Source organism: Sinocyclocheilus rhinocerous, unplaced genomic scaffold, assembly GCF_001515625.1.
Source record: "Sinocyclocheilus rhinocerous isolate Xijiao unplaced genomic scaffold, SAMN03320098_v1.1 scaffold874, whole genome shotgun sequence".
Taxonomy (NCBI): Eukaryota; Metazoa; Chordata; class Actinopteri; order Cypriniformes; family Cyprinidae; genus Sinocyclocheilus; species Sinocyclocheilus rhinocerous.
Window position 1 is genome coordinate 211,148 of NW_015658511.1, and position 22,481 is coordinate 233,628.

The following is a 22,481-nucleotide window of genomic DNA, read 5'->3' on the forward strand; positions in this document are numbered from 1 at the left end:
GTCCTGCAGAGTTTAGCTCCAGCTTGCCTCAACACACCTGCCTGGAAGTTTCTAGTGTGCCTAGTAAGACCTTGATTAGCTGCTTCAGGTGTGTTTGATTAGGGTTGGAGCTAAACTCTGCAGGACACCGGCCCTCCAGGACCGAGTTTGGGCACCCCTGTGTTAGACAATGTTTGTCTAAGGATAGTGAGGAAGTTAAAAGGCAACTACTTAAATGCCTTGTAAATGCAATTTTGCATTAATTATTTGAAAAAAAAAAATTTATAGTCATAGTCCACTTTTTCCAACACTTTCCCATCTTTTTCCACTTCCACTGCTGATGTAACCTTCCCATAAAGGCCATATGGTTGTTTTCGTTGGTAGTTTTTCAATGTATCACAAACTTTGTAAGATCAAAAGAACTGCATTAACTTGAAATTGAATCTTGTGTAACATTATAAATGTCTTTACTGTCACTTTTGATCAGTTAAATGCATCCCTGCTGAATAAAAGTATTAATTTCTTATGAAAAAAAGGGAGAGAAGGGAAAAAAAATTATGACCAGTTTGATTGTTATGCATTTTTGTGACCAAGCTTTTCAAAATAATTGTTGACTTTAATGTGTTGTAAATGTCATTTCATGTTAACTTTAGTGGGATTTTCACGACTCTTACAGCGAGAGAACAACCGGGTCCTCCAGCGAGGTCGTCCGCTCCATTTTCCCACTGCCCGTCTCGGGGCTGCTTCTGTTGGGCTTGTACATGTCCTGAGCAGACAGTCCTCTGGGCTGTACGGTGACCGTGGCAGTGTGGCTGCCCTCATCCTCACTGTTGGCCTGGTTTGCTCTCAGCGCCACCAGCGAGGGAGACGTCCGGTCAGGCACCTGCTGTGCAGACAGACTGCTGGCGTTAGACATGCAGTCGGTGTCGCTGTGGCTGCGCAGGGCCATGGAGTCGGGACTGACGGGCGCTCCGCTGCTGCCGGGACAGGCCCGGACCTGCGCAGATGGACTGCTGAAGTGGGACGGCGACGTGAAGCCTGACGTACGATCCGAGTGCTTCACATGCACCGTGGAGTCCAGAGTCAACACCTGGGTGAGGGAGCAACAGTTGAGACGTTTTGCTCCTTAATTAATTCTTGTGTTAATTGGCTCTGCTCTGACCTGAGGAGACGAGGTGGATGAGTTGATTAAGGAGTCCCATTCGTGGCCTTTGGGATCTGCTCTCTTGCTCTGGTAGATCTCCCGCAGGGACAGATGGCTCTCATCTGGAGTCTGTGTGCCACAGAACAACAACTGGTACAACAACAAGCCTGCTGTATCATATTTGCTATGCAAATTTAAGGCCTTTAAATGATCAAAAGTTCTCTGAAAAGCCTTTTGCACACAATCTACAACATGACTTCTGTCGTCTGATTGATAGTTTATACTCTTAAGCAACTGCTTAGTATGATTGCATCAATTTAGTATGATTGTAAATGGTTTACGTGTCTTTTTGCTGTGAAATCTTTTTCTGAATTTCATAGAGTAAACGTAAGAATAACTTTTATATTGTTAGTAGCCTAATATTTCAAGGTGAACACTTACTGGACTGAAGCAACTTGGGTTTACTTATTTATCCATACATCATTTTTCAGAAAAATCATGTTCAAATATGAGTATCAAATATGATTGAGAAATATGATTCAAGCTTTTGAGAAACGTTACATTGTTGTTCATTATATGTTTTGAAATTACAGAGCTTTGATCATAAAACTAGGCATAGAAATCTCCGAAATATTATTGGAGAATTTCAGAATCAGAATTTTATCTTACTTTTTGCCCATATAAATGTCAGCATAATCACCTTGAGTATGAGCTCTAAGCAACTGCTTAGTATGATTGTATCAATTTAGTATGATTGTAAATGGTTTACGTGTCTTTTTGCTGTGAAATCTTTACTGAATTTTATAGAGTAAACGTAAGAATAACTTTTATATTGTTAGTAGCCTAATATTTCAAGGTGAACACTTACTGGACTGAAGCAACTTGGGTTTACTTATTTATCCATACATCATTTTTCAGAAAAATCATGTTCAAATATGAGTATCAAATATGATTGAGAAATATGATTCAAGCTTTTGAGAAACGTTACATTGTTGTTCATTATATGTTTTGAAATTACAGAGCTTTGATCATAAAACTAGGCATAGAAATCTCCGAAATATTATTGGAGAATTTCAGAATCAGAATTTTATCTTACTTTTTGCCCATATAAATGTCAGCATAATCACCTTGAGTATGAGCTCCATATTCTCACTTCATCATACTATACTGTAACTTAAAACAAGTAAAACTACCCAAAACTTGTAGTTCTACATTTGTAAAGCAATTGTAGTTCTACATGAAATGCAAAGTGACAGTGAACGAATAAAAAATAAATACAAATATTTTAGGATTTATTCGTGTGATTTATACGATTCGGTCACATTACTCTACTACTCACTGGAAAACATAGCTAGTAACTGGAAAAGCTATCGTTTTGATGCAGTTAAGATAATAACATTGCTGCTTTTTAGTTAGTTTCTCCTAGAGACTAAGTGAATAAAAGTTTACCTGCATTAGGAAAAAGGAAGCACTTTCAAAGTTGTCAGGTAGAGGGCGGTATAACTCACTCTCATCCAGTTTCCAGTAAGACAGGCCTGGAAAATCAAAGGGAATAGGAGTATGTGCATAGCAATTTCACAATAATCAGAAATTACATCAATCTAAAGCCCTTATTCAAACCCTCTTCAAATGTAACATTAAAAAAATCCTACAATCACCATTGCATCTCTCCTGTGTGCTGTTGAACAGACAGCGGAGCTTGATTCTTAGTGAAATTTGTTACCTGAGGCTTCAGACACCAGACTGTCACTTCTCTTTAGAGGCATTGGATTCATGGAGGCTGTGCTGCATCCACGCTGAGGAAAAAGCCAGAAAACAAAAGACTATTATACTCAGAAAGAAGTTTTAAACGCATACAGAGGTTTCTAGGAACATTCACAGTAATAAGCTGAACAGTGATGCTTCATCTCATCTCTGAAACAGCAAATTATGCACAATTCAAACGGTTGAATCTCTTTATCCGAGATGCATGACCAGTTATAAATCTGACATTTTCTGCATTTAAATTTAGAAACTGGCATGATACCAATATTGTAAAAGATATTTTACAGTAGAAAAGCTGGAATGACATTTGAAAGAGTTTACTGCTTGAATTGGTAAAAAAATATGCTTTGTTATTATATATATAAAGATCCCTGCTGTTCATTAAAAAAAAGAAAGAAAAAGCATTCAATATTAGTAAGTGCTTACATCAGGTAAGTGATCTGTGTGCTCCTTAGGAGATCCTGCTCCTGCTGTGCTCCTGTCCCGCTCCTCCACATGTGACGTCCGGTTTGGTGTCGTTCGACTCTTTCTCTGCCTGTGTTTTTGCCTTTGGGCCCAGGAGGTCAGGGGTTGACTACGCAACATATAACAACACAAAACAGCTGGATCTCTTAATGTGATCAAAACGATTCAACAGCGTTCATCATAACCAGTGTTATTTCAGTGCTTTTATACTATTACTTTAATTTGAGTTTACTTTTAGTAATATTGCTGTGTGCTTTGTCATGTTTTATTAGTTTTTGTTTTTTTACAAATATTTCCAAATGGTTGTGATTATTTATTATTATTATTAATTTAATTGTTGTTATAATATAAATTACAATTACCACAGTTAAATTCTATTTCAGTTTTAGTTTAATTTGAGTTAGTAATTTTAGTAATTCAACTTAAACGTATTTCAGTGAGCTGCCAAGGCAATTTGTTTTTAAATTAATATTTTGAATTAGCTTTTACTCTTAGTAAAATTTTAGAATTTGAATTTTAAAATTTGAATATGAACTTTAAACAGATTTGATTGAATTTCTCATGATCTTAAAAAAAATTTTTGATCTAAAAGCTCATATAAATCTTTGAAATTAGTTTTAGACAAATACACATTTCATTTTTGGTCGCATTCATTTACTTTCATCTGTGGTATTGACTACAATCATACCTAACCATCTGTAACTCTACCTTATTACTCTCCGTTTATCAGTCAGCACATCAAGTGCAACTGCCGTCTGGAGCTTGTCATTGGTTCTGCTCAGCGGGTTCTGGCCCAGAGGGCTTGCGAGAGGTATAGGTGATGGTGTAAGACTCCCGTCCTGCTGGTTCGGGGACCACAGCGCCTCGTCCCTCCCCTCTGTGGAACTTGGCCGCCCTGTTTCTAACCCATGCTCCCAGGTGGAAAGAGTCCCATACCCGCTGCTCAGAACAGTAACCATCCCCTCCTCCGAGCTCTCCAGAGGGTGAACGGTGAGCTGGGGGGGCGACAGAGGTCCTGGAGCCGACAGCGTAAAGGTGTTCTCCACCGGGTCCTCTAGAGGCTTGGGGTTCTTACTGGGCTCCAGAGAGTGAGTCTGTGTGCTGATTTGGCGGTTCTGTAACTGCACTAACGCCTTAATTTCATCCTGTATGAGCTGGAAGAAAACATGCAAGACCATCAAGACAGAATGAAACTAATATATTAAGTTAGTTAGGATATTAATCATTTCTCCCAGATTGAGGCCAGAAACACACTGTACAAAAGTACACAAATGCAAATTGCAAGCATGAGGTCAATATATTGAAAGCACAGTTAAAGGGGTCATATGATGCGATTTCAAGTTTTCCTTTCTCTTTGGAGTGTTACAAGCTCTTGGTGCATAAAGAAGATCTGTAAAGTTGCAAAGACTAAAGTCTCAAATCCAAAGAGATATTCTTTATAAAAGTTAAGAGTCAGCCACGCCTACCTAAAATGCCTCGTTCTAACACGCCCCCACATATCTACGTCAAAATGTGGAAATATTAGCATAATGCCGCCCAAACGTGCACGCAAAGAAAGAAGGCGTGGTTTCAGAAACAGCAGTAGTGTTGATGCAGCCATGTCAGGGAGACGCTGTGTTTCAGTGCGAAAGCAAAAGCACTTTATTTGGCCTTAATAATGATCTTTAAAATAGCATCATATGACCCCTTTAACATGCTGTCTTGCATCACTGTAGCAGTAGTCATTACTGAATTCATAGAGTTGTGTCTATGAATATAAACCCGATGTGTTATACAGTTAGTTTGCTCAATTTTAACTAACCTACTTAGCAAAATGCTGTATTTAAAAAAAAAGATTTCTGAATGCGGAAATGCATAATATTGTAATTTTACAGTTGTACTGTCAAATAAATGTAACATTAATATTATTATATTATTTTTCCTTAAGTAATAATTTTTTATTTTATTGTGAAATAGTAATATTTATTATTTTGTTATATGTAAATAGCAATTTCACAATTACATTATTTTTATTAATTATCATAAAGAAAAAAATAATAATATTTTAAAATCAAATAAAGCACACATTATGCTTAAAAATCACAGCAGACCTCAAATAATTTTTAAACTGGATGGATGGCACTTAGATACTTAGATTTAATTCCCCAAATCATGCAGCCCTGACTTAAAGTTTGTGTAACTAGATGCATGTGAATTCACTTAATTGCACAATGTATGTTTTAAGCTTTAGACTGGCACAACCAGATTAAACACAATGAAGCACCTTGACTGCATCAGATACGAAGCACAACACTTCAACTCTCTGCAACATGAACAGTAACTTGGTAACAGTCCAGACAGGTTCCTTTAGGAAAACATACCTGTATTTGGCACTGGTACTGCTCCTGCTGAGCAAGGATTTGCTCTTGATATTGCTTTTCCACCAACTGAAAGAGATGAAGCCACCGGCCCTGTTTGAATGAGAGAAAAACACTGTCAATATGTCAGTATGTAAGAGAAAAAAAAAAAACAGATTGTCTGGATTCAAAGACTTGAAGGAAATGCTAAGACAGATAAATTGGTGTGTTTAGGTGAGATGGGCTAGTAGTTTCACAGCTAGTAAACTTTACAAATTGGAGTAAAATAAGAATGATATCTTTTAAAAGTTAATCTGAAAATATAAAAAAAAAATCTATAAAATATACAGTTGTGGTAAAAAAAAATCATTTTGGTGCATCAACATTAATATTAATTTTAAAAAAATAGATAGGGTGAATTTTAATTTCATGCCAACTTTAAAGCCCTCAAGACAACTCTAAATGATCTCATTTGTGATGCCAGGGATCAGCTGCATTGTGGGATGTTCTCCACAGCTCAGAGCGTGGCTGCTGCTGTCTCGACTCCTATGGGAGACCCCAGACGATGGCCCAGAAACCTGGGCCGTGATGGCATGAGGGAACGGACAGCGTGGTTTCAGGCATCTGCGCACCTCACAGTTCTTCCAGATCTCAGGGTCGGTCTCGCCGCTGCTCTGGATCTCCTGGACCAAAGCTCTGAGCGTCTCTATGGAGCTGGGGTTGATGAAGGGCAAACTTCTCCCTGAGCTGAACTCCTCCTCGGTGCGAAGACACAGATTCCTAAAGCATGTGACACGAGAACAAAGACTGATTATAAGTCACATCAACCCTCAGGGCTTATTATGGAGTTAAAACAGCTTATCGGCAGCATCTTTGTAAAGACAAAAACATCACAAACCTTATTTTTGGTTCAGTTTTCAGCTAAATAAAAACTTTGGTTTTGTGAAAATGTTGGCTTCTGTGAAAATTTAATTTCAGTGCATCACTAATAATATCTAAAATAAGCATTCGTTAAATAGATGGGGTGAATTTTCATTTCATGCCCACTTCAGGCCTCAGGAAACTTCTAAATGATCTCATTTGTGATGTCAGGAAGCAGCTGCATTGTGGGATGTTCATCACACCTCTGAGTATGTAGACAAAAATAAAAAAGCAGGGATTTCTGAATGCAACAACGCATGATATCAAGTAGGACTAAGAGATTAATTGAAATATAAACTAGTGGTCGACCGATATATCAGCCGGTATTTGGCATTTTTTAAATATCGGCATCGGCCGATAAGTTTTTCTGTTTGGCCGATGTGTTCGAGGCGGGACTTTTATTTTGACGGCGCTGAGAACGGCAGAGCCTGAGCGCACACCGCTCACATTCTCCCTCTTGTTCGCTGTCGTCGTTCAGTTCGGTCTAATATGGAGAGAATTCTATCTAATAATCAGATAGAACTGTTAAACAAAGGAATTAAAATGTATACAAAAAGTATTATAACAATTGCTTTAATATTATTAGTAACAAAAAGGCAAACTTTATAATACTTTCTCATTTGCCGTCAGCATTCAGCAAATACGCATTTATATCATTTAAACAAATCTTTGAATGACTAATGAACATTTAATTTCACAAACCTTGCAGACTTCTAGTTGAATCTAGTTGAAGTGTGCATTTGTATCCTGCATGATCGCGTGTTCTCTGGGTGACGGTCGATCCGTGCAAATTGAATGCTGACAGGAGGAGAGTTCAGCTTCACTGAAGACGCGCGATCGTAAACTCGTGATTTCAAATTATGCTGCGCTTTATGCATTTGCCCACTGTCATATTCATGTCATTTTCATTGCGTGCTATGTAAAATGAGTGTTACCTTGGCTTTATTTGAAAAAATAAAATAAAATAATTCCCAATGCTCACAAACGGAATACTGAGTGCCCTGTTGGTTACAGTGTTTACTTCCTTTTTAATTCGATTGTTTATTAAATATTTATTTATTTGTGAAAATTCTTTGTATTCTAAAGTATAAGTATGTTTATTTTACACAATTATTTTTAATCCATTTTCAAATGATTTCAAATTTCTTAAATATAAATTAAAATAAATACAATTATATCGGCCATCGGCCACCCTGCTTTCCAAGATATCGGCATCGGCTGTCAAAAAACCCATATCGGTCGACCACTAATATAAACTGAAAAATAGTTTATAAATCTGCGTTCAGTAAAAGAGAAGCTTTTAATCTCCCAGAAGTTTTCAACCAAAATAAAAGCTTGCTGTTAATATTTTAATTTAGAAATTTAGACAGCCTTTGTACATTTGTACAGTTGCACTGTAACACACCATTTATTATATAATTGTTTAAATCAGCATTTTTTTTATTTTACTGTGAAACATTATTACAAAAGTAATATTTATTATTTTGCTTCATATTTTTACCTTGTAGATTATAATAATCATGATAAAAATAATAATAATTATTATTATTTTATAGTCATATATAATTACATTTTAAAATAAAGCACACAAATTGTGCTACAAACATTTACAACAAACCTGGAGCTCTTTATTTTTTTAAAAACGGCATTTTACATTTCAATCGCAAAGTATATCAAAATAATAATAAAAAAATGTTTTTAAAATATATTTATAATAATAAAAGCACATATGTATTTATTTCCCCAAATCATGCAGCCTTAAAGGCACAGTTCTCCAAAAAATTTACTCACCCTCAAGTTGTTCCAGTATGATTTTTTTCTAGTTGAATGCAAAAGAGGTTATTTTGAAGAATGTGTTTAACCGAACGGTTGCTGGTCCCCATTGACTTCTATAGTATGGGGAAAAAATGAACTATGGAAGTAGGGGTGTGCGATATTGACAAAAAATTATATCTCGATATTTTATGGGATTTTATCGATAACGATAATTAGACGATATTTTGCTGAGTGTGTTATTGTGCTGGTACCTTAAGGACTGCCGAAGACAGCTGACTCCTAATGTTTTTAATATTCTTCATATTCTGTGTGGTGGTCAGTTCATACTGATAAGTACTGAAATCCAATAAGTTTAAACTGATTTTTGCATTTTATGGATCGCAGACGATATATATCGCACACCCCTATATGGAAGTCGATAGCTACCATCAACTGTTTGGTTAGCAACATTCTTCATAATATCTTCTTATGTGTTCAGCAGAAGAAGAAAAACTTCATACAGGTTTGCAACAACTTGAGGATTTTCATTTTTGGGTGAACTATCCCTTTAAAATCAAGCCAAATGCACAGCGTATGTTTCAAGCCTTAGAGTTGTTGTTGTGGATTTAAAGCAGCTTATTGACAGCCTCTTTGTGAAGACAGAAACAATGCACTAAAGACATCACATGATAAAACAGACCTTATTTTGTTTGAAATGTTGCATGCTGGTGTGGTGGAGGGTCTGTTTTCCCCTTCTGTGGTCTGAAGGAAGCCCTCAGGGCGGGACGCGGAGCGCTCCTCTTCGGGGAGACCCGATACGGTGTCCTCAGAGGAGACGATGGATGCCTCGCTCTCCTTCCCGTCATTGGCACTGATCTGGTCGTGGCTCAAGGCCACAGAGCTGGACACGTCCTCCGAGATGCTGTCATCTGTGGACATGCTTAAACAGCCGTGGACAGAGACCGTGTGTGAGCGCTGTTTTAAAAAATAAACAGAGTATAACGGGATCGACATCAAACCAACAAATATTTCATAAAAGTAAACACTTACTAACTAGGGCTCAAACCTGCATCATTCCAATTACCAACCCAGATATTTAACCAATAAGCCAACTATCCAAGAAAATAAATTCAATATTTACGTTCAGAATTATTTACCTATGCATATGTTTGAGCTCATATTAAAAAAAATAAATTGAAAAAAAAAAAAACATATGGGTAATTATTAAAAATAGTAGAAATAGTAACCTATTTGTTCTTATACATTCAAAAATATTTGAACCTAAAGTCATGATTGAGAAAAAAATGCATGTTAGCCTTCCTTAAAAAGAGAACTTTCAAAAAATACTTAAGTGAAATTTGTTATTTGCAATTAAATGAAAATGTGTTATAGTTTACATTTATATTAAATGCAATTAGTTTACTTTAGAAAGCTTTTTAACATACTTAGGTAGGACTTAAGTACATCTTTATATGTAATTTCATAATTGATAATATTGTCTTTGAAATATGGTTAAAGTGTACTGCTGAACGTACTGACAAGTATTTATTGGTAACCTGAAATTTGTCATTTTTCATGTCATTTTGACACTTGTCACATATTTAAATCTATTTGTAATTACAAATTTGTAATAATGAAGTTGGAATTACACGCTACAGTAAAAATTATAATCAACTACTTTGCATGTTAGTCAACACATCAAAATAAATCAAAAAGACTAAAGATTATTAAAACACTATGATTTAAAAGGTAAAACTTGAATATGACATTATTACAAAGTGTGCTTAAGTGTGTTCAGAAACAGTCATGAGTGCCTCTCTTTAAGTGCACTTAAGTGGCCTTTTATTTCATTAATATATAATCTGCAAGTACAGTTTTTAGAAATATACTTTTAAGATTTGAAGTACACTACAAGTGCACATTCACTCAGTACAATTAAGCACACTTCTTACAAGGGTTTTTACTATTTATTTCACATTAATACAATCACACTCAAAATGCCTAACACAAGCAGGAGATGAAATCTACAGAACCAGGAGTTTGAGCTACATTACAATGATGTTATAAAGGATAATTATCAAAACTTAAACTAAGAAAAGAAGATTAAAGCATATTATTCTTTTTTTAAATGACCAGCTAAGGCATAAACAAAGACCCAGCTGTCAGACTGTCAGGACATCATGGGCACATCTGGTAAATTCATTGTTTACATGCAGTCGGACAACAACAGATACATTCACACAACAAATGTCATTCATTGCTATGAACTTGGATGGAGATCAACAGCAAGTTATAAGAGCCGATAAAGCCAGAAGCACTCACATTTAATCGTCAGATCAGTAAACAACGCAAAGCTAATCTGGCGACCTACAAACCCAGCCGGTGGTGTGTTTTTATACAGTCTATGGTTTTATCGCAGTTATTTAATAGATGTCCAGCAGGCTCATAGATGTGAACATGCAGCAAAACACAGACTCGCTATGGCGCTTCCTGTTCGCGCGCGCACACACACACACACACAGCACGCATCACCTCTGCAGCTGCATCCCCTCGCTCCAAACACAAGCGCTGACACATTTACCAATGACAATAACCCCCAAGTACCGCTTCACTTACTTGTTACTTTTTATCATCACTTGTTCTCCCATTCTGACATTTCCTCACGCGCCGCACCGCGCGCACTGTCTCTTTCTCTTCATCTGTCACTGACTGACTGCTTCTCGCTCAACCCTCTAACGTTCTAACCAACGACGACACACTGCGCCGCGAAGCGCCATTGGTCGATTGAGTTCGAAAGGCGTCACTTGATTGGCCGGCACAAATAGTCAACGTCACTTTGGGCTCTGTGATTGGCTCCTTCGCAGGATTCTGCGCATTTTAAGGGCACAACAGAGGTTCTGATTGGTTCTCTTTTGCGTAAGCCCGCCGTTTATCGGCTTGTGTGCTCCGAAGAAATACTTTGGAAAAAATAAAACATAATAATAATAATAATAATAATAACAATTAAAGGACATTCTTAGGTTGTATTTCAGTCAATAATAAAAAAATAATTTATTTTCCTTAAAGAAAATTGAGCTTTTGTGGAACAAATTTATTAAGTATTTTATATTTTTTACCCAAAATTTAATGAACATAATGTGAAATAAATAACTAAACAATATAGAAACATTATATTTTTTGTATTATTTTCTTTTGTACTACTACAATAAAATAACTGCATTATTGTGGTCCTTTTTGAAAAACTTCCTGAAAAACTTGAGAATAATTCGAACTTTAAAAAAGTCAGAAATCACACCATGCATTACAATACTGTGAATTCAATAAAAAAAAAATTTTTTTTAAAGTGCTTAATTGTAATGAAAATATTTTCACAATGCAAACATTTCCTATGGATCTAAAATCTTCTTAACATTATAATTTTCATAAAATATAACTCTTATTTTTAATTGTCATTATTTTACTCAGGATAAACACAATTCACAAGACAATAAGTAATTTACAAAAGTTAATTAGTTCATTTGCAATTATAAACTATATTATGGCATTATTTTAAAACATGCAAATCTATTATTACACAGTATAGCCTTAAATAATAAACATGGTGACCATTGTTTCATAATGAATAAATATGGTTTCTTCTTCAAAAATATAGAAATCTTTTTCTTTTGATGTACAGTATGTATTTTATTTTGGTTTTATTGTACTAACAACTGTAGTAAGTCTGATATTTTAGTGGAAAATATTCTTACTGTGGTAAATTTATGTAAGGTTAGCAATATTGCAAATCAATAAACAAAAGTGGTTCATACACAATGAATGTCATATTTATTGACAGATATACAAAATTCCAAAGAGTGACCTTTTTTGTCTTTACATGAAAATACATTGTATTACACAAGGTAATAAATACAATTAAAGACGAAAGTAATGGCATCACTAGAATACTTTTCAGTATCTCCCCGATTAAAAGAAAACTCACCGATCCATTAGTGCGTCCAAAGAAAAAATACTTTACCTTATCCTGAGACCTATTTCTAAAAGCACAAACCTAGTCTAACCTGTAAAAGCCATGCAGATTCTACTGTGGGACCGTTCATCCGGTTGCATGCAGTTTTGCTTATTTGTTCTTAAAGATACTATGGGGTCAAAGAAAATTAAATGTATAAAAAAACCTCAAATGGCAACAGTTCCGGATCTCTTGCATTTATAAATCAGAAGACATATTTTCTGAATGGTGCCTTATTCCCTCCAAACCGCAGATGAAAAGCGCAACTCCTTTTTTTGATTGTTTTATCCCCTCAAAGGAAAGGCATGCATGACTCCCGTGTGACACAGTTCTTTCAGCCGTATGGAGAGAACGCAGGAGGCGGCGCTAGGATCTGGCGTTTCTCTCTGTCTCTGCCAGACACTCCCGAACAAGCCCTCTGGCATGAATGATACCTACAACACACACAGAAAATGACAGAAATCAGTTTCCAAGACGCATTATTTGAGCTTAACAGGAGTACATTTGATAACAAAAAATTATATAGAAGTAGATTTATATATTTTGTCTTTGATCATGTCCACAAACCTCTTTTAAGTCGCTCCATGGCGCTTTTACTCCCTGCATATGTTGGCCTTATTTCTTTCCCAAGTTCTTCAATGATGGCGAGGAGTTCAGCATATTTACTCTGAGGTACTTGGTTCCCATTTGGACCCTAAAAATGAAAAAATAAGTAAGTAAAAATTATTTTATTTATTTATTTTTTTGTTAGGATAGAATGAGTTTTAAAGTGTAAAAAAATATGAGTACATTTATTTTTCCAGTTTACATGTTTACAAAGGCACAATATGTAAGATTTTTTTATTAAAATATCCAAAAACCACTAGAAGAGTGTTATATATTTTTCTTTTGAATACACGCCCTCTAGCGGCAAAAACTTAAATATTGTGCCTTTAATATTTTTGTAATTTTGTTGTTTTGTCATATTTATTAGTTATTAGTATAAATATGACAGTATATTAGTTATTAATATATTGTCATATTTATTAGTTCAATGTCTATAGTTTTTGTTTTTGTTATTTTAGTATATCAAGTTCATTTTTACTTTATTTTCGGTTTTCTTTTCATTTTAAAGTTTTAGCAATTTTATTGTTTTTGTCATTTTTATTAGTTTGTTTTTTAATATGTCTATGTAATTTTAATTTTATTTTAGTACATCAAGTTTGATATTTTATTTTTTATTTTAGTACATCAACTAAATGAATAGTTTTATTAATATTTTGAACCTGAATTAGTTTTTGCTTTTAATTTTTTCTATTTTTTTATTAGTCTTTTATAACATGTCTACATTATTTTTTGTTTTAGTTATTAATGTCAAATTAAAACTAAATAAATCGTTTTTAAATATTTTGAATTCATTTTTACTTTAATAGAGTTTTAGTAATTTTGTTGTTTGTTTTAATGTTTTCACTTTAATTTTTGTAATTTTTAATTATTTTTTTTTTTCTCATTTTTTGGTGCAATTTTCTTTTTGATATATCTACATAGTTTTTTATGTCAGGTTTAGTTTTTGTTATTTTAGTACATCAAGTTAAACTAAATAAAAATGAGAAATGTTGCCTTGGCAACAAGCTGAAATTAAATACATTAAAAGGTTTTTTTTTTATTTTTAAGTTGGTTTTTTATTTATTTTTTTATTTTTTTTAAGTGTTAGTTAACTATAATAACATGAAACCTACCTGTGGGAATCCCAACGAAGGCGGCCCAAAGTCATTTAGAAATGGCTTGTATGTCTGTATCGTTGCCATTGAAGACGGAGAGGGAATGTTTCCTGTTAAAGCAACAATACACATCCTTAACTGTGTGATACAACAACGTATGATTTACGCAAATACATTATTTCAAGACAGACGTGCATTTGTGCAACTGATCTTTTGTCTCAAAGCCTCAGTTACCCTTGTGACAACTAGCCCCAGCCTTCGTTCTATGCAATACCACCCTCCGCCACTAGGTGTCCCCAAAGAGCAATAAAAACGGCACGTCTGAATCCAATCAATCAACAGCCCAAGAGACAATCATGGAGGAAACGGCACGGGCTTGATCTTAGCCGCTAAAAGGATTCATTTTCATCACAATCTAGCGGCCTCCACGCAAACCCATCCGGCCACGGCGCGACGCGGACCCTTCGGGAAGAACCCAAACATGTACCTCACGCCGATATTTAGCTCTAGCGAAGGCGAGGAATGCGTTTTTTTCACTAGTAATAATGGCGGATGTGAAGGATCTGACCCTGTAGCGATCAGACTGGACAAAAACTACACACGGCTTTTCCCCAGGTATTCTTTCTCACGCCAATTCTTACATTCGACCAAATACACTCAAGACCAAGAGTTTTCCACGCTTTTTCGGCATACCTTGGTTCCCAGAAGTTCCCGGAAGGTGTTGATGGAGATTGGGTTTGTAAGACATACCTGAAGAGATAATAAATGAGAGAAATAAAATTGTCCCTAAAATCAGCGGAGCGTCCGTCTCACAGACACTTTTTGTTTACAGCGGAGCACCGGCAAATATGGCCGCGTCACTCCTCATGACACCCACACTGCTGTCCATCATCATCACAAAGAACTCAGACAATTAACACAGAATTAATGAAAAAAAATAACCAGCGTTGTCTATCATCACAGTGACAACTGGAGAAGTTACAAAATCATTAATAATAATAATAAAAAAAATAATGCTCGTTAACACGAAGATTTAAACCTTTTGATAGGCTTTACTTGTAAGATTTTTTTTTTCAGTTTTAATAAAAATACACTTTTACTTTAAAAAAAAAAAAATGGGGGAAAATGAAAAGGATTTTTTTTTTGGCAATGAAATATCAGATTAAATTTTAAATGATCCCCTAAGATCTAACATTTGCAATTTAAGAACTAAATACTTAAATCAAGCGGGATGATCAGATTCCAAAAGAGTTGAACTGAGAACAAATCTGGTTTAATTAGATTTAAAGTGTATTATTATTTTAAAGATTTTTACATGATGTATACTGAAATAAACGTGTTATTATACATGCACTCATCCGACTTTCAGAACTACATTTATACATTTTCTTTCTAAATGCACCAGATACTGAAAATAAAAGATTTCAGGTTTACCTACTAGTTTCCTTCTCGTTCATTCCTCACCACGCTGAAAAATAAAGTTGAATACACATTGCGAATGCAAAAAAGAAGTGGTTCCCCTAAAGTAAAGACATTTTGAAATCGAGGTAATCCACAAGATTTATTGGTCATATGCAAGAGGTAGAGTTCTTGCAGTCAGTTCAATTTTTCCATAGATTCTTTGTACAACAGATCCATCAGTAGTGCAACTCGTGCAAGGATGAATGAAATTGTCTTTAGAGTGCTGCGACATCTACAATTCAGCAAAAACATGACATTTCAGAAATGCAACTATACATCGAGATATAGTAGAGAGACCGAGCGCGTGTCAAACTCACACATTTACAGCAGAAATGAGGTTTTTGTCCCCAATAACACGAGTGACAGCAAATCATTAAAAGCAAGAAATAGAAAAACTGAGCAAAAGCACTGACTGATGTGGCCTTCTGTAGAGGACACTCCAGTTTACAAACCGCACTCGAACTGAAACGCTGGAAAGCAGTGAAAACCTGCTGACCCGCTTCCGTAAACTAAACAAAAACCAAATGGTTCGTCAAACCATGCATCGTCTCAGATCCAGTCTTTTGGGTTGGGTTTGCACCGCCTACACCCGTCGTGTTCCTGCTTTCAAATCAGGGACTGTATTAAGTGGTAAACAAGCAGCATCATGCCCAAGACATGCTGGGTCAGAAAGCTGAAGGTGGGGACAGACGGAGGCCAGGAGAGACGAGAAAAAGAAATGGAAAAAGAAACTAGATTGTGAGTAACCCCTGAGCACTGTCCTGTGTACATAGTAGTGTGTGTGACTTCATAAAGCCACTCATGTCGATGGAAAGCGCAGGCCATGATTTAGCAGACTGGAGGTTGCGAAAAGGAAACGGCCTGACCAAGTATCATCCAGTTTCGCCCCTCTCAGTGCGGTTTCCTGACACGCAGAGCTCTGATTCTGTAGCTCCTTTGGCAATGAGTTCTCTTTGGACATGAACCCTGAAATATTAAATACGACACAAGCACAGTCTTCCTCGCGGCGTGCCGGAAGAGTGGCTGGCTGGCTTACGATGCCGTATCTGCCCTAAAGCGAGGGGTGTTTGTGTCACGCTATGTGTTGACGGTGTGGCTGATGCTCTGCGGATGGAGTTGCTGCCACATTTGCTGCTGCTGCACGGCCAGCTGCTGAGACTGATCCGATGACGACAGGATGTTGATCAGCGGCGACACGCAGTTGGCGGGAATGATCAGACCTGAGAAGAAAAAAAAGAAAACTGGGTGAAAAAAATCTAACTTTTTTTAGGGTCCTATGAAATCCGTTTTGTTTTTTGGCCCATGTTCCTTCCGTTTTATTTTATTTGTTTCTGTTTTGTTGGTTAAATTCAATTTCACGAGCACTGAAGCAAGCATGGGCTGAAACGTGTGCTGTTTGGTCTGTTTTTAAGACACCTTGCACTTTTGTCACTTTAGCACTTTTGTATATGAAAAATAAGACATTTTTGATAGACCTTTTTAGGCCTGATTGCATTTTTCCAGTGTGCGGACAACTTTGGCTACCTCGTTGATTATACTTTTTTGTTTTACGCACCTGAGAACTCATTGGCTCTTTCTTTTTTTTTTCTTTTAAAAACGCACAATTTCTGCTTGATGAATTAAATTACATTTCAGTAATCAAAAAGCATGTCTAATTAATTGAAATGACAATTTAACTTTGACAACTTTTAAAAGTTTAACAAAAATGTGATACTTTGGGCTAATGAAATACGTTTTATTTTTTTTCTGAAATTCCATTTTATTTTTTCCCCCCAATACTGTCTTTAGTTTTTCTGGATTGTTTATTTTCCCCATTTTAATTTTTCTGAACTGTTTTAATGGTTAAATTTTAGTAAGCAAAAACCATGTTTAAGCTATTGAAACTATGAAACTTCTACAATTTCAGCAACTTTTAAGTTTAATAAAAATGACATTTTTAGGGCCTTATGGAATGTGCTTTATTTTTTATGAAATGACGTTTTTATTTTTCCCAAATTACGGTTTTTTTTTTTTTTCTGGATTCCATTTTAATGGTTTAATTAAATTGTAATGAACAGAAAACATGTCTAATCAACTGAAACTTAATTTATTGTTTTTACATTAATAGGGACCTTATTTTTTCCCAGAAATTCTGTTGCGTTTTAATTTTTCTGGATTTATGATTTAATACAAATTTATATAAAGTGCTAATCAAATGAAGGCATAAAACGTTAACAAATGAATTAATTTCTTAATTTAAAATCAAATGAAAAATTCCGCACAACAGCAGTTTAGTTAAAATTAACACATGTAGTAGTTAGTAAGTTTACTATTACTTTGAGAAGTACACTCTACTGTACAATAATAATGTATTTGTATCTGTTTGACAACCTACCCACAATTCTCTGCCCGTCTTCTGTTCTCAAACGTACAATCTGCATCTTCACATTGGTTCCGCTGACTGAGGCCAGCACGCCCTCCACTTTGGTCCACACACTGAGGACAGAGCCACAGAGGACATAGTATGTCCTGCACCGCAGCCCGATCTCACACTGTAGCCCCACCGACACTTTCTTACAGTTCCCTCGCCTGTCAAGAAGAGTGTTTCTCATGACAACATTTTCAGACTTTACAAATCAAAAGTGAAACGGCATGTTTGCTTCTATTTTCCCTTCTGAAATAACTTAAAAGAAGCACCTACCAGTACGCGTGCGAGCAGACGTTAGCCGAGGAGTTGTACTGATCAATCCAGTGCTGCTTGGCATCATCAGAGAGGACCTATTTTGAGATGAGAAGGATTAGAGACTGTACGAGCTGAGGAAATGACATGAAACAGTCTGCAGGATGCCAAAAGAGGCTAAAATTAACATTCGCCAAGCACCAAATGAGAAAGCTAATTTTTGATTTGGGATGTTGACTTATAAGTGGTTTAATCTGCATGACAGCATGACCCTCATTATAGCCATTCAGAAGTTTTCAGAACATTAGACATGCAGCTGGGAAGCCTTAAAGTCATGTGACGAACAATGCTGGTGTTAAAACATTTGAAGATAAAGTTTAAGATGTGATCATGACTGTCTGTAATTAGCCCGATGTGCTGCTTGAAAACGGCAGATGTCTCAATCTCAAAGCAACTGACATAAAAAGCATGCTTTGATTTTGGGACATTTTTAAGGTGCTGTTTCACCTTGAGTCTAGCTAGAACAAGCGGTTTCAAGTGACAGTAACTAGGGTCTGACCGTATGTCCTGGCAGAAGATTTCTAAATTGCCTAAAACATTTGTGTTTTAGCTTTGTTTTCTTGTTGACGTACCTTCAACAGTCCTCACACATTATGTGTGTGCATATTTGCATTGCTTTGACATTCTCTGTACATCCTGCGTCCTTGCATGCCACGCTTGGTCAATTATGTACAACGACTGAGCCCTACTGGTCAACCTACTTTGGTCATATTAGCTTTAACAAGTATGAAAACAATAGGAAACCTAAGCCAAAACATGGACATTTCAGGCAATTTAGAAATCTTGGCCACAGCATGTCAGGTAAAAGAGGATGTATGGTCACCCTATAATAACCAGTGAGATCTGTTGATAAAAATATTGACTGAACTAATGGAAAATACATACAGCTGATTTTAAAAAAAGCTCATAGATGGTAAATTTATCATTTTACCCCAATGATGAACCAAAAATGTACAAATGCAATTAAACTACAGTAATTTAATACCTTTTTACTTCTCTTTTTGATGTCCACGTAAGTCTCCAGTTTAACTTGTTTTCCTATATTTGGTCTGTACACCATAAAGAGTCTCTTTCTGGGATTGACCTCCTTTATCAGGATGGCAATTTTCTTGTTATTCCGCACCTTGAGATGAAACAGAATGCAGTTAGGTTCAGTAGTTAAATTAATTGAAAGTGGGGTGCATAAAGGGGAAACAAAAAGCTTGTTCACCTGTACATAAAAGCCATCAGAGGATGTATGGTCACCCTATAATAACCAGTGAGATCTGTTGATAAAAATATTGACTGAACTAATGGAAAATACATACAGCTGATTTAAAAAAAATATACATTTTACCCCAATGATGAACCAAAAATGTAAAAATGCAATTAAACTACAGTAATTTAATACCTTTTTACTTCTCTTTTTGATGTCCACGTAAGTCTCCAGTTTAACTTGTTTTCCTATATTTGGTCTGTACACCATAAAGAGTCTCTTTCTGGGATTGACCTCCTTTATCAGGATGGCAATTTTCTTGTTATTCCGCACCTTGAGATGAAACAGAATGCAGTTAGGTTCAGTAGTTAAATTAATTGAAAGTGGGGTGCATAAAGGGGAAACAAAAAGCTTGTTCACCTGTACATAAAAGCCATCATCCAATCCGTTCTGGTCGGCCCAGACGTGGGTGGCATCCTCCCATGACATTCCCCGCTCCACGCTCACCTGAAGACAGAAACCATTTTTGCTCATTAGCCAATTGTGACATACATAAACAATAATAATTGCATCACAATGATGCTCATAAACATGGACACCTATTTTACATACTGTATAGAGCTCCACATGCCCTGAGGTGGAATATCCTGGTGTCAAGAATTTCTTTACATCAACTTTCTTCACTTTCTCATCTCCAGAGCCCAAATCTGCAAACAAAACATACATTTAAACTGAAAAAGTGAACAAAATGAGCTCATCTTGAAGTCTAAAATGGTTTTCACTACATTAAAATCCCATTAAAATGCTGGCAAACTTAGTCGGAATGTGCACAGACTAATTTTGAGCTACAGGCACAAAGTTAAACATTTTGGTTGAATTTGAGGTTTTCGCAAAAATTAGTTTATTAAGCCTTCGCCTAGCAATCCCAATGCTCCAAATAGTAATTAAACATCTAAAATTATCTTTTGGTTGACAAATGTTTTGTGGCCTATAGCCCAGTATTTGTTTCAATAGAACTTCCAAACTGAGGTCTTTATAATATTTAAGACTTTAGTCATGTTTAAACACTTTCTTACCTAAAATCCCCATATCGTATCTTCCACTCTTTTTAGCATTCTGAATGACAGCGTTCAAAGTGTCAGCGAAATACTGAAAGAGAGCATTTTGTTGATGGACCTCCATACCAAGAATCCTGTTCAAGAACTTCCCGATGTTGTTGTAGTCTATAAAAAATAAATAACTAATTAAATACAAGTTATGTGGCATGAGAAAATGAAAACTTGGCAATAGACTGGGGCACATATTCAACTGCAAGTTTAAAATAGTTCAGACATGTTTTATTCAATATTTTCATGCGTTTAGAGACATTGAACTAATACATAAATACATGCGATTTAGCGACCAACTGATATTGGATTTTGCTCATACAACAGTAATAAGTTTATAATGTATTGAGCCCATACTAGTCAAATCTGTATAATGAATTCATGTCTATTTAGTCTTTCCTTCCTGTGACAGGGCAGTCATTCATCACCTTAATCACATTAGGACAGAAGGTGATTCCTGTTTTTCTGTCCCTAAATTTAAGAACTCTTAAAATGATACTTAAAACTTTTGTTATACCTTTTAAGACTTTCTATGATTTTAATTTGATCAGACTGAATTTAAGACATTGAAGACTTTTTAAAGACCAGCGGGCACCCTGAACATTTTGGGTGAAAAGAAAAACTAAGAATGAAACGGACTCTGAAAATCGCTCACCTTTGTCCAGTGAGAGAACACCAGATCTATCCTCCACATTTATCAGCCCCACTCCAATTAAACCATTGCGGATTTCTGAGAATAAAAAAAAAAAAGAAAAGAAAATACAAGCCATTAAGTTAAATTTAGTGGTTTTCCAGTGACTGTTTCCTGTTATCAAAAACAATCAACTGTACCTTTAAAGAAATCCCCATCAAAGTCAGCAGGTGGAGACACTAAAGGAGAGTCCAGACTGACAATAGACTTCATAACTATTTCCAGAGCGTTTCTGCCATACTGTAGATGAGAAAAGACATCAGTACATAGTCCAGCAACAACCCTATTTAATACTGACGGTGTGTGTAATCTAATCTTACTTTGTTGTCAAAGTTAAATCGGCTGAGATCCCTTGTCTCTGTGGCCCTTCTGTCTCCATGCGTTAACGCCCCCTATTTGAGAAAGACAAACACAATTAGGCTTACAAAATTAAAACTGACCCCATTAGCGTGCAACACGTGCATGAGGGACTTACCAGGCTTTCTAGACGTTTGGCAACAATCGAGGCGAATCGCTGCTCCCCAGCAAGTTCAGAGATGAGGAACACATACTCAGGTGCTGTGACCTGGTTGGATCGGTGTGTTCGGCCTGTTTGCAAAGAATCCAAAGAGTTTGTGAACTGAGAACTCAAATAAATAAATTATACTGTATTAATAGACACTCAAAATATTTATAATATTATACACGTACAAAAACATAATAATAATAATAATGAAGATACAATAAATAAAAAATAAATACTATGTACCCACCAAACTGCTGAATAGCTCTGTCAGCACTCCAGGGCAGCTCTAATGTCATGTGTACCCTCCTCCTCTGGTTCTTCACTCTGCGGTCGGCTTGAAGTGAAATACCAGAGCTGGCAGCCTCTGAGATAATTGCAATGTTCTACCAAGGTGAACACAGAACTATTGAAATGCTTTTCATAATATCAAAACATTACACAGATGTGGGTAAAACCAAAGCAGTATACCTTATCACCATCCATGAACCTCTGCTTCTCCGTGAGGTTTAAGATTTCAACTGGAACGTCAAGTTCTGATCGAGACTCGTAGGAAATGCTGCCATCATCATTGCTGACTACCCTGCCTTTGCGGCCAGTCATCTGCATTGCGTAAGACACACACATTTAAAATGGCATTGCAGTGTTTCCCCTGTCATTATATTAGGGGGGCGGCCCGCCCCCCCAACGGCACCCCCCCGCCCCCCCTCAAGGTCAAGTTAATTTTATTTAATTAT

General features: G+C 36.1%; 3 protein-coding genes across 5 annotated transcripts in view; all 3 read right to left on the minus strand.

The window, feature by feature from the left end:
* The window catches only part of LOC107722322 (M-phase phosphoprotein 9-like), a 17,725-nt gene extending 6,637 nt beyond the window's left edge, over positions 1-11,088 (minus strand). The window contains exons 1-10 of the mRNA XM_016530634.1: positions 10,981-11,088; positions 9,065-9,339; positions 6,321-6,468; positions 5,713-5,802; positions 4,061-4,506; positions 3,314-3,461; positions 2,847-2,919; positions 2,573-2,658; positions 1,142-1,252; positions 654-1,069 (exon numbers count right to left, since the gene is read on the minus strand). Of these exons, the coding sequence (XP_016386120.1) occupies positions 654-1,069; positions 1,142-1,252; positions 2,573-2,658; positions 2,847-2,919; positions 3,314-3,461; positions 4,061-4,506; positions 5,713-5,802; positions 6,321-6,468; positions 9,065-9,303 (1,757 nt within the window). The 5' untranslated portion in view covers positions 9,304-9,339; positions 10,981-11,088. The remainder of the gene's footprint in view (positions 1-653; positions 1,070-1,141; positions 1,253-2,572; positions 2,659-2,846; positions 2,920-3,313; positions 3,462-4,060; positions 4,507-5,712; positions 5,803-6,320; positions 6,469-9,064; positions 9,340-10,980) is intronic.
* Positions 11,089-12,166: 1,078 nt separating this feature from the next.
* On the minus strand, positions 12,167-15,091 carry cdk2ap1 (cyclin dependent kinase 2 associated protein 1). The gene is made up of 4 exons (XM_016530642.1): positions 14,764-15,091; positions 14,089-14,180; positions 12,938-13,064; positions 12,167-12,804 (listed from the first exon to the last, which is right to left on the minus strand). The coding sequence occupies exons 1-4, from the start codon at positions 14,816-14,818 to the stop codon at positions 12,737-12,739; spliced, it is 342 nt and encodes a 113-aa protein (XP_016386128.1). The 5' UTR covers positions 14,819-15,091; the 3' UTR covers positions 12,167-12,736.
* Positions 15,092-16,119: 1,028 nt separating this feature from the next.
* Positions 16,120-22,481, minus strand: part of LOC107722333 (protein strawberry notch homolog 1-like) — a 21,388-nt gene continuing 15,026 nt past the window's right edge. For all 3 annotated transcript variants that reach the window (XM_016530655.1, XM_016530654.1, XM_016530653.1), the window contains 13 exons: positions 22,216-22,347; positions 21,995-22,130; positions 21,718-21,830; positions 21,563-21,634; positions 21,383-21,482; positions 21,207-21,281; positions 20,522-20,668; positions 20,058-20,152; positions 19,866-19,952; positions 19,641-19,778; positions 18,212-18,288; positions 17,906-18,099; positions 16,120-16,751 (listed from right to left, as the gene is read on the minus strand). In XM_016530655.1, the coding sequence (XP_016386141.1) occupies positions 16,609-16,751; positions 17,906-18,099; positions 18,212-18,288; positions 19,641-19,778; positions 19,866-19,952; positions 20,058-20,152; positions 20,522-20,668; positions 21,207-21,281; positions 21,383-21,482; positions 21,563-21,634; positions 21,718-21,830; positions 21,995-22,130; positions 22,216-22,347 (1,509 nt within the window). In that variant the 3' untranslated portion in view covers positions 16,120-16,608. The remainder of the gene's footprint in view (positions 16,752-17,905; positions 18,100-18,211; positions 18,289-19,640; positions 19,779-19,865; positions 19,953-20,057; positions 20,153-20,521; positions 20,669-21,206; positions 21,282-21,382; positions 21,483-21,562; positions 21,635-21,717; positions 21,831-21,994; positions 22,131-22,215; positions 22,348-22,481) is intronic.

What these genes read in the sequence shown, in the direction of transcription:
- cdk2ap1 (XM_016530642.1), bottom strand. Translation starts at nt 14,818, where the DNA reads ATGTCTTACAAACCCAATCTCCATCAACACCTTCCGGGAACTTCTGGG. An exon ending in GGGAACTTCTGGGAACCAAG is followed by an intron (nt 14,181 to 14,763) that starts GTATGCCGAAAA and finishes TTGCTTTAACAG; the next exon opens with GAAACATTCCCTCTCCGTCT. An exon ending in CATGGAGCGACTTAAAAGAG is followed by an intron (nt 12,805 to 12,937) that starts GTTTGTGGACAT and finishes TGTGTGTTGTAG; the next exon opens with GTATCATTCATGCCAGAGGG.